This window comes from Alternaria incomplexa (assembly GCF_024043165.1).
Source record: "Alternaria incomplexa strain BMP 0042 chromosome Unknown scaffold_1, whole genome shotgun sequence".
NCBI classification, from domain to species: domain Eukaryota; kingdom Fungi; phylum Ascomycota; class Dothideomycetes; order Pleosporales; family Pleosporaceae; genus Alternaria; species Alternaria incomplexa.
Window position 1 is genome coordinate 4,001,434 of NW_026249850.1, and position 11,359 is coordinate 4,012,792.

An 11,359-nucleotide genomic window follows, 5' to 3' on the forward strand; every position below is an offset into this window, starting at 1 on the left:
GTCTAGCTGCATTCAGTCGTGTAACACGAGCTATGCCGACATTTGAGACGAAAGCGACCACTTAAAATTCTCCGTTCATCTACTTAGGGCTGAAATGTAGCCGTCTCTTATGCTCACAGCTCTGGGCAGGCCTCATACTAAGCCCACGCCCTTACCGTTCATGGGCCGTAGACCGCGCTCATGGCGATCTTGGACGCTTCTTACGGCAACAGTCTCTACATGGAGTGATCATACCATTGACTAGTGGTGGGAACTCTCCACTGCTGGCATCGGTAGTCTTTCGGCCGATCAATCAGTCCACTAGAGAGGCAGGGCAATGTTGCCATGCTGGGGATATAATCTATCGTACCACCCTTTGTTAATCAAACCAGCCAGCCTTCGCTTTTCGTTTACAGCTTGATCTGCGCCTATCTGCACTCGTTGGTCCCGTGCGTAAAGGGTCTGGCAGCTGTCGTTTACATCTACGTTCTTTCATTCCTCCTTCCATAATTCACAATGGTTGTCTCAATCTTCAGATTGGCCACCGCCCTAGGGCTTTTCCTTCCGTCAGTGACTTCGTTCGCTGTGCCCTCCGTCGAGCACCTTACACCCAGGCTACCTGAAGTCCCATGGAAGAAGAGTGGTCTTTGGAGTGGGCGCGAAAGACGAGACGGCTACAAGACAAACTGTAACCATGGCCCACAGTCGAGAGGGTGCTGGAATGGCGACTTCAGCATCGACACAGATATGGACCTCCATTGGCCAAACACTGGAAAGACTGTCAAGTATCATTTGACCATATCGAACGCCACTGGAGCCCCGGATGGGTTTGAGAGGCCAATCCTACTGATCAATGGTCAAACGCCGGGACCTGTAAGTGGGACACTTTGAGTCATCTCGTTTCCTTGCTAACATATTACAGACTATCTTAGCGGACTGGGGCGATGATCTTGAGATCACCGTAACTAATAACCTCCAAAGCAATGGTACTGGGCTGCACTGGCATGGTCTCAGGCAACTTGGTTCAAACGAGCAAGATGGAGTGAACGGTATCACCGAATGCCCAATCGCGCCTGGTGACTCCAAGGTCTACAAGTTCAAGGCCACGCAGTACGGCACAACCGTAAGTTAATTTACGTTGCGCATTACATGGGTGGAACCTGACTGACCGATATAGTGGTATCATTCGCATTACTCTGTACAGTACGGCGATGGCCTCGTGGGCCCCTTGGTCATCCGAGGACCAGCAACAGCGAACTACGACATCGACCTTGGTGCGCTTCCAATGACAGATTGGTTCCACGCGACCACTTTCACAGTGAACGCTGCAGCTGTCCACGCCAACGGTCCTCCAGTTGCGGACAATGTTCTCATCAACGGCACGATGACATCAGCCGCCGGAGGAAGTTACGCAGAGACAATCCTTACCCCAGGAAAGGCGCATTTGCTGCGCCTAGTCAACACCGGCATTAACAACTACCTCCATGTCGGTCTCGATGGGCATAAGTTCAAGGTCATTTCTGCTGATTTCACACCCATTGAACCATTCGAGACCGACAACCTCGTTCTCTCGGTCGGTAAGTTGACCCGAATCATTTCGTATCTGTCAGTTCTCTGCGATGCTCACAACATCTGTTCGTGCAAAGCGCCCCCACCCACGAGAATGCGCCCACGATAACTATTGTTGGGGAACGTTTCACTGACATGGTCACCAGGTCAACGTTATGAGGTCATTATCAACGCAACCGAGCCTATTGGTAATTACTGGTGGCGAGTAGGTACTGGTGGTCGATGTGATGGCCCCAACGCGAACGCGGCGAATATCAGGAGCATTTTCCGATATGCTGGCGCTCCCGCAGGTCAGCCCAACTCGACCGGCAATGTTCTACCGGTGGGCTGCTACGACGAGGCCAATATCGTTCCGTACGCCAAGACGATCGTTCCCCAGGAGATGCCTGAATCTTTGACATTCGGCTTCAACGACAATTACACTAGCGATGTGACGCAAAACCAAGGGCTGGTGCAGTGGCTTGTCAACGGCAACCCTATGGCAATTGACCTCGATCGACCCACCCTACAGCACGTGCTGGACGGTAACGTCACGTACGGTAACAACCGACACGTGTTTGAAGTTGATGAGAAGCACAAGGTAAGTCTCCTTCGCTTAACGCGTTATTATCGCGACTAACGAAATATGTAGTGGCAGTACTGGGTTATCCAGCAGGATACTACCAACAACACTGCGCCACCACTACCTCATCCTATCCATCTCCACGGTCACGACTTCTACGTTCTAGATCAACAAGAAAACGCAGTCTGGAACGGCGACATCTCTCGCCTCAAGACCAACAACCCTATCCGCCGTGACACAGCCAACCTCCCCGCCAGAGGCTACCTTGTTCTCGCCTTCGAGTCCGACAATCCCGGCGCGTGGCTGATGCACTGCCACATCCCCTTCCATGTGGCCGCCGGTCTTGGTGTACAATTCCTTGAGCGCTCGTCTGAGATCAAGGCAAAGGATGGTTTCGCCGAGATGAAGAGAACATGCAAGAACTGGCAAACATACCACAGGGAGTTCCACCCCAACGGCATCCTATTCCCTGGAGACTCTGGCCTACGGAGATAGTTTTCCGTTGATTGCCATGACGCGTTTTCCATTCATTGTATCCTTTCTTATTCTTCATTTACTTCACACAGCACTCCGTTGTGTATGCCTGGGCAAGACGGCGTTTTATTCTCGCATGACTAACATGCGCTGCTTATCCGCGGAACCTTACCTACGGTAATAATGATAATTCTGAAAAGACCAACACGTCCCATCAAGCTCCCCTTCGCCACCTTGAGATCAATGACATGTGTGAGTCAACTAATGCAACTGCAGGTCGTCATTTCCACGGCCCTGTATTCCCCGGGAGAAGACCGCGTCAGGTACCCAAAGTCCCTTATCGCACCTCCCCAGCCTCCCCCTCGGAGATCAGCAACCGACCACCTCATTTTCCATGTCTGGAGCAACTATACCGAGGTTGCGATGCAAAATCCGATGTTCCGCCCGCTACCCATTGCTTTTCCTTGGTACAGCCTTGGCCCCTGGCACCGGCGTGCATGACACGTAACGTGGTACAATGGTCAGCACCTAATAACGCGCAGCATTAGTTCAGGTCGCGATATGTTGGACCCGGACTCCTGGGAAAAGGAAGGCCAGAATTAAGGGCTAGGTGCGATGGTCGAGAGTTGGCGGCATTGCTTGGTTTTGTGCTAGAGGGCTGGGGGCTGGGAATGTTGTGGTTTTCGCCAACCTCTTCGTGAAGAGAGTTGGGAGGGGAGAGGTATCCGACCTCTTTTTTCGGGGTGGTGCGTGTTCTCGCTTTGATCATTTGTGCATGAAAGCGCATGAGGGCTATTACGGTTGATGACGACGGAATGCAACACTTCCAGGGAGAAAGGTCTTTTCTTTTCTATATTTGTCGGAATCAACGTATCATGCAGGTGTCTTTGTGTTCCATACGTAACAGTAGCGAACAAGATGGTAAACGCTCCAGTATGACATGGAATGGGTCGATCAACGCTATCTCGTATCCGCGCGCGACAAAAGAACCATCAACCGCAGTCTCTCACCTCACACAAAGAAACACTTGAACAGACGCTCTGCCACCTCCGTTAGAACAAGTATTGAAGTTTAATGTCCATAAGGTAATGTAGACTTCTAGGAGGTATGTGTTTAGTTTCTCTCGTACGAGGTGCTCCTCCTGCCCGCTATTACTGATTCCTGCGGGCACATGCTTCCCCGACCCAATATCAGGCCACCTCTTTGGAAGTGAAGCAATATAGAGAAGCCCAAGGCAGCAACCTTCTCTTTGTGAATGTACTCATATGTCGCGTTCGCGCATTGACGGCTAATTAAACAGGTGGTGCTGCAGATCGGCATCACATTGCTCAAGTCGAGGAGATCACATCGCGTAGGCTTTCAATGAGGATTTGGCTGTACTCAACCGACCACACTGCGGTTCACCCTCTGGCTGAGGGAGATCTGTGAGGCCCTGCGTCGTAACTGGAGCCGGTATTTGGGAAGAATCTTGTTCGGTGTCCGTGTGTGGGATATCTTAGGGAGGAAGCTGAAGTGTATATGTATCTAGATAGTCGCGGTCCCCTGAGTACCTTGCCACCCGCCGAAGTATGTGAAAGTCTGCCATCATGTAGAAGTCTGCATATGGAACGTAAGATGAGGGTGTCGCTGCACCCACTTTTCACTCTGACTATAAGAGCGGGTAGCGAGTGACGAGAAGTGAATGGTATCAGTAAGATCACAGCCTTACACCTTGTGGTGGGTCAGCTGTAAGGTCACTATCGGGCGATTGCGCATATTAAGAACGTCAATTCACTCCGCCCGTTTCATTCAGACGTAGCAAACGTTGGTGCCTAGAGCACTGTGGGTCAGCACGTGAACTCATCGCACTAGCCTCCCCTCTCCGCGTATATAAATCCCCACACTTCCTCTTCTCCTCCTCGCTACAACTTTTGGAGCTCCTCTACCACTCGCGTTCGAACGCTCAAGAGGAATCTCGTTCTTTTCAGGCCTCCTGCCTCCCATCTATGCGCTACTCGATGCGCCTTCTCCGTCCAGTAATTCGGCATTGTCGCTACTGAGGTCCCGTTGGATTTCGAGCCTCCACACGTGTGCCGCAAACAAATGTGGGCAATGCGACCGAAAGGTCGACGCACGTTGGAGAAGAACGTGTGCTGCGGGTAACTGCGGGCAAAGCGACCGAGAGGTCGACGCACGTTGGCTAGAGCCACATGTGCTGCGACTTGCAGGTAATGCGAACTGAGAAGTTCGACGCATGCAGCTCGAAGCAAAGTCATGTGCTGCAGGCGACTGCGGGCAAAGCGATCGAAAGGTCGACGCATGTCAAAACAAGAATGTGTGCTACAAATGACTGTGGGCAAAGCGATCGAAAGATCGACGCACGTTTAACAGAGTTACATGTGCTGCAGGCAACTGCAGGCAATGCGAACTGAAAAGTTCGACGTATATAGCTCTGTACGAGGCATGTGCCGCATGCGAATGTGGGCAATGCGGAACGAAAGGTCCGACGCATGTCGATGATATGTGCTACAGGTCACTGTAGGCAATGCGGATCGTGAGATTCGACGCATACCGTAAAATCAGATATGTGCTGCAAAAGACTGCAGGCAAAGCGAGCCGTGAGGTTCGACGCATGTCTGCGACATGTGCTACAGGTAACTGTGGGCAAAGCGGATCGTAAGACCCGACGCATGTCAAAGAAAATACCGTGTGCCGCAGCGGAACTGTGGGCAAAGCGAATCGAAAGGTTCGACGCACGGAGGGAGCCGTGTGCCACAAGTTTTACTTGTGGTAAAGATGGACATGCTTCATCGCACGGCGAGGGTTATGCAGCAGGCGAGAGCTGGCTGCGAGCACTTAGCTCATATGGCAGGCAAAAGCCGATACCATCTTTTGTCTTTATACTGCACGGATGCGTGTCAATTCGCAGTCACTGAAGACATCCTTTTCGTTGAGGCTTGGCTCTTGTAGCTGGTCTTGAAGAAGGGGGATAAATGCCGCTCACCGCCTACACAGATGCTACTTGATAAGAACTAATTATCGATGCGTGGGCTAGGAGCATACGTCGACCTGTACACATTTCAACCTTGAAAATATAATACCGCGTGTACACTAATGTGAAATAACACACATTGTCTCCGGACGAAGATGGCACGTCTGGCAGTATGAAGAGCCTCGATTCCGTGAGTTGTATACGTTTGTTGAAGTTGCATCATGCCTGAGCTAAATCTCAGTCGAGAAGAGCCATCCGCGTGTCGCGAAAGCGCGACCTGCTTGCTCTCAAGCAAAGTCTGCTCGTATAGTAGTACAGTCTCTCAGCCGTTGAGACTTGCCATCGCATAGTTTATCCACCGATGGACTCTTCCCTTCTTGCGTCTATCCTGACCCTCTTTCAGCTCTTCCTCATGTTTGATATCATCCTTCTTCTTCTCGGCTTTGCGCTGTTCCTCCAGTCTCACTTGCTTTTCCACTGTTGGAAGTCAGCATGCAACTCCACATTCAAGTCAGAAGAGGTGACTCACATTCTGCTTTGCTGTAAACGTTTGCTCCAACTCCTGCACTATCCATGATGATGACCCAGCAAGATGCGTTAATGACCGTAGAAAGGTAACGTGTGGCTAGACGAAGACTTCATGTCAGCGAAGACGTGCTGTCGTGGATGCGGTGTAGCTTTAAGTGTATGCAGTGATGATCGAAGGATTCGCTTCGATGCAGGCGGCGAGGCTGAGCACTGCCTGCGTCATAAGACATAGCACGAACTAGCCCTAATCAGCAAAGATAATGCGGAGACACATGCGCCGCTACAAAATGAGCAACGAAGGTCAGCATAATGAATCGATACTTCACAGTCATATTATGATCGGTACTTCTATGCTAACAACGACCCTAGAGTTCATTGCCTGTGGTATCCACATCATCATACTCGTCGCAAGCCATCGCACAAGGCAAGATGGCGACAATGCATCTTCTACTGCATGGACTTCTCAACATCGGAGAAAGTTAAGCGCCCATTCGAAACCTATTTCTTGGAGGCGACTTTGGCGAGGTCGGCAAGGGCCTCGCGGCGCTTGAACTTGGCATCCTGGATTACGCCTGCGTGTGTCAGTGTCGCTCTAGTATGGGGTTAATTTCCGTCACTTACTGGCATCGGCATCGCTACTGAAGTTGCCAGACCATGTGATGAAGGTCTTGCCCTCGTGTGCGCCGGAGGTGACGGGGTATACGCGGATGGTGGACACGACGGAGGAGTAAGAGAGCTCGGGCTTGGAAGTGATGACGGAGTATGTGATGAAGTGGTCGATGGACTGCAATTACGAGTCAGTGGCTGCTGGTGTCGTTTGCACCAATGCATCACTTACGGAGTGCTCCTCCTGCTTGACCTCAAGCTCGGCGCCGTCCTTGAAGGTCCACTTGACGATGTCGGTTTCCTCTGAAGTGCCCTTGACGAACTCGCTCTTGTCGAGCTTGGACCAGAACTTGCTGAAGTCCTGGAGCTTGATCAGGTGCCAGACATCGCTGAAAGACGCGTCGATGACGGCTGACTCGCTGACCGAGGTGGAGGTGGGGATGGATCCGGACATGTTGACTTGTACGGTACAATTGGGGTCTTCTTAATTGGTTATGAAGTTTACGGGTGATGCAATGAAGATTGGTCGTCAGGGTCGTGGGCAGAAGAAGAAGTTTGGTGGGGCGCGCAGTTTGTTGCAGACTAATGGCGTCATAGCGAGCTGCACTTCGGAAAGCTGCAGCTACCCCTCCTCCGCATCGCGACTGCTCGACATCGCCACTAGGCGCGCGCATCTTCATGTATCGTGACATCTGGGTGCATTCTTCGTCTTCAGTATCCTGGTATACAAGATACACAAGACAGTAGCTCTTCATCACTGCTATTACTACTAATAACCGTGTGTCTACCTAGGTAAGGAATTACAAGACCTTGGGCGGCTGCAATACTCCAGACCACGTAAAGTGTCTCTCTCAGATCGCGCTGTATACTGCGATATGGTACAATACTTGTCGAAGTTTCCTGGTTTCACGCTTTGTATACGGTGGTCTTGTCACCACTCGCGACACTCTCTACAACCTCGAGCACCTCCGCTCATCTTCTTTCGAAATCTTTCCAACACAGTCTCTTTTTGCTTTTGCATGCGGGCAAGTGAGACCTCCGCCGGCGATCATGACCTATCCCGAAAGCCCAGCGTACACCACCGTGTAATGCCTGTGGCCAATCACAGTCCTTCCGCCACAGCCACCGCCACATCGGAGGAAATCTAGCCCCGACCCACCAGCCGTCTGGACGCGCAACGCCCGTTTGCCTACTCACCACCCTGCTAGGCGACACTCGAGGCACGCGGCCTGGAAGGCTATCGTCGATGGTCCCTCTGGTAACTTCTGTGAGCTTCTCTAGTATTCCCAAGATGATGGGTGATTGGTCTCTGCACGCAAATAGCGCGATTGGTAACCCGAGAGGCTGCCCATATCGGTGGCAAGTAAGTCAAAGGAGAGGGGTGCACATACGTACGTTCGCACGTGCGACCTGATGCCTGGAGGTGTTGGCTTTGTATAAGACGCCGAAAAAGGTAGGCCATGATATTCAGTTCAAACACCGCACTTCCTTCCACTTCACAACACAAGTCATCATCATGCCATCAGTCACATACATGAACAACTCCGCTCCCTTCTGGGACTTCGTTGCTGGCCTCGAGCAGCAAGGCTCGCAACACCCATTCTTTGCACAGAACCGTAACGACGGTACCGAAAACGATCGCGAGATGCCAACCCAAGACGCTCAGGATCCCTTTGCACCGTTCAGATGGGGTCATTTCTTTGGTGGCGAAAGGGGAATGCCTCACCGTGGCGGCCCTCCTCACGGTCACCCCGAACATCGTCATGAGAGAGCCACCGGCGAGCCAAACCAAGAACGCAATGAACAGCCAGAAACCGAAAAGGGTGCTACTATGAATGCCGATTACGACAACGGTGAAGGCCCATCGGGCAACTCTGGCTCCGACAACGATGCTCACAACGGTGGCCGACCACATGGTCGCTGGGGTGGAGGACGTCGAGGACGCTGTGGCCAGGGCGGCCCTGGAGGCTCTGGCCCACACCATCACTCTCATCCCTACGGCGGCTCACCTCGTCATGGACCACACCATCGCGGCCATCGCGGAGGATGGGGCCCATGGGCTCGCGGAGGACCCTTCGGAGGCATGGGCGGCGGATCTTTCGGTGCTGGCCATAACGCCTGGAACTCCTTCGACCCCTCAACCCTTGCTGCCCAGCTCTTCAGCCAGTTCACTGACAGCCACCCTTCCAATACCGCCAACGCTACCAAGCCCACCGAGGCCGACGACTACACACCCGACGCCGATATCTTTGACACCGAGTCCGCCTACGTCGTTCACGTCTCGCTTCCCGGCGCCAAGAAGGAAGATGTTGGTGTAAACTGGGATGCTGAGAAGAGCGAGCTCAGTATCGCTGGTGTGATATACCGCCCTGGTGACGAAGAGTTCTTGAAGACACTGGCTCTGAACGAGCGTAAGGTTGGAGCCTTCGAGAGAAAGATCCGCCTCGGGACGAGGGCCAACCCTGCCAGTGTTGATGCCGACGGTATCACGGCGAAGTTGGAAGACGGTGTGCTCAGAGTCGAAGTACCAAAGCTAGACTCTGGGTACGTTGAGATCCGAAAGGTCGATATTGAGTAGGGCGGACGCTGTTATGATTGCAGAGAGGCATACGGATGACGGGGCTATGGTATGTCATGGGTAGTTCTCTTTCGCATGTTTGGATTAATAGTACTGCTTTGTAATGAACTGTTTCTATTGTCACGTCCCATGAGTGTTTGCTCAGTTTCCCTGTCGTTCTTCCTCCTTCCACATGCTTGAGCCAGGTCACGGCAGACCACATAACTCAGTAAAAGATGAAATGACTTCCCTCGCTGGCTATTTGCGGCTTCACCATTCCGGGGAGCGCAAAGTCAGTGAAAGGGTCAGTTCAAAACAAGCGCTCACCTCCGATAAACGGGCCCACTACTCAAGCCCAAGTTTGTGTCACATCAAACGCGTCTCGTTACCTTTGACTCTCAACTCTGACCTACACCACACCAGCAGGTTGAATCATAACCCTTCTCAAGAGCCATGACTCCTCTTGCCGAGTTCACTACACCTATGGACCAACCCCGTCGGCTCCCGACAGTCGAAGACGAGACTCCTTCCGGTGACGCTATTTCGATATCAACGACCATGGCGACCTCTGGATCGTCTGCGGCTACAGACGGAACAACCACCTCTTCTAATGCAGCAACTGCCGAACCACCGCCTCATGACATTGCCGACGTCGTCCTCTCATCGCTATCAGAGCACACAAAACCTCAGCCCATGGACTCAGCTACCGAGAGCGCGGACGGAGAAAAGTCTCACCCCGGCTCTGCTGAGCGCGACGCTCATAGGAATGCTCATTTCTCCATTCAATCTGGACGAGGCTACATGTATTTCCCACGTGCATCGCTATCAGAGCACACGAAGCCTGAGCCCACGGACACCGTTACCGAAAGCGCGGACGCAGAAAAGTCTCACCCCGGCTCTGCTAAGCGCAACACTCATCCGCCTCCACCAATTTGTATTCGATCTGGACACCTGCAATACTACACCTCTTTCCCACGTACATCGCCAGAGCAAGTCTCCTCGGTCTTCCCAACTGAGCTTCCGCCGCGTCCTCCACCAAAGCAATCTTTCTTGAAACGGATGCAAGGTTCATCTGCGCGCCCTGCTCAGACTGACAAACAAGTGTCCCACGACCACACTTACCGAACGCCCGACATCGAGTTGGCTGCACCTGATGAGGTCGCGCACTCTCAAGGTGTGGGCCGGTCTCGAAGCCTGATGTTCTGGCTCCTGATTATGCTTGGGATTTGCTTGAGCAGTATTATTGGGATTGTCATTCACTGGGCTGTGACCCGTGAGGAGTAGAGGGTTTGAGGCGGAAGGTGCCTGAGTTGGATGTGGGTGTGAAGCGCAGGGTTGGAGAAGCGGAAATTCTGAAGACAGATGGGGATACTCGCGGACGTATGGCAAGGCATGCCTAGAGTCTAGCATTGTGTGGACCTGGAGGTCTTACGAGCGCTCAGGTCCTGGAAGCTAGTGGTACCTTATGCGCAGCAAGGGAGATTGCGCGCAAGTACCTAGGTATGCATCAAATGTAAGGAGAAAATTGGATACCCTGGAGCCTGCATTATTGGTGTGCTACTTTGCACGTTTTTATCGTAATGTAGTCTGAAGACCTATTCAGTTTGTTCCTTATAAGGTGTATGTAGGCGGCAGGCGCTTCTGCGACAAATATGTACAGCTTTCACTTGCGTGCTTCTCCTACAATCTAGTGCTCAGCGTGAGAGTCTTGCTACTTCTAGGGGTCATAGCCCTCTCGTTAAGGCTCAAATAGCTTCGTCGTTGACACTTCTCTTAGAGGACGCTTCAACTTACTCCACTAGATATGGCGAACAACATTAATCCCGCGTACTATTTCACCCCTTTCCCAGCAGACCTCCCTCCACGCCCGAAGGTGAAGCGCAACATTGTCCATCGGGCAATTTCGTCTGTATCTTCCCTATTCTCTTTCTGCTCAAAGAAGTCCGGGGAGCCAAAGATAGAAGAAGAGCTTGAACGCTGCGGCTTCTCAGCCCAAGAAATTGCAGAATGCAAGGCAAGACAGGAACCATGGGATGATGAGTGGCGAGGGTAATGGCTGAGGGCGATGTCAACGCGTAACCAAAGACCGCGACGGTCATACGTAGATGATGTT

At 52.3% G+C, this 11,359-nt stretch overlaps 4 protein-coding genes across 4 annotated transcripts; 3 read left to right on the top strand and 1 right to left on the bottom strand.

The window, feature by feature from the left end:
* Positions 1 to 495: 495 nt before the first annotated feature.
* On the top strand, positions 496 to 2,605 carry J4E90_001408 (uncharacterized protein; the record flags this gene model as incomplete). Its single annotated transcript, XM_051430996.1, has 5 exons — positions 496 to 852; positions 902 to 1,102; positions 1,157 to 1,556; positions 1,695 to 2,128; positions 2,180 to 2,605. The coding sequence occupies 5 exons, from the start codon at positions 496 to 498 to the stop codon at positions 2,603 to 2,605; spliced, it is 1,818 nt and encodes a 605-aa protein (XP_051296483.1).
* A 3,976-nt stretch (positions 2,606 to 6,581) lies between these two features.
* On the bottom strand, positions 6,582 to 7,143 carry J4E90_001409 (uncharacterized protein; the record flags this gene model as incomplete). The annotated part of the gene is made up of 3 exons (XM_051430997.1): positions 6,582 to 6,655; positions 6,705 to 6,867; positions 6,922 to 7,143. 3 exons carry the CDS (start codon positions 7,141 to 7,143, stop codon positions 6,582 to 6,584), a joined length of 459 nt encoding a protein of 152 aa, XP_051296484.1.
* Positions 7,144 to 8,205: 1,062 nt separating this feature from the next.
* Positions 8,206 to 9,267, top strand: J4E90_001410 (uncharacterized protein; the record flags this gene model as incomplete). The annotated part of the gene is made up of 1 exon (XM_051430998.1): positions 8,206 to 9,267. One exon carries the CDS (start codon positions 8,206 to 8,208, stop codon positions 9,265 to 9,267), a length of 1,062 nt encoding a protein of 353 aa, XP_051296485.1.
* Positions 9,268 to 9,729: 462 nt separating this feature from the next.
* Positions 9,730 to 10,530, top strand: J4E90_001411 (uncharacterized protein; the record flags this gene model as incomplete). The annotated part of the gene is made up of 1 exon (XM_051430999.1): positions 9,730 to 10,530. One exon carries the CDS (start codon positions 9,730 to 9,732, stop codon positions 10,528 to 10,530), a length of 801 nt encoding a protein of 266 aa, XP_051296486.1.
* Positions 10,531 to 11,359: the final 829 nt, after the last annotated feature.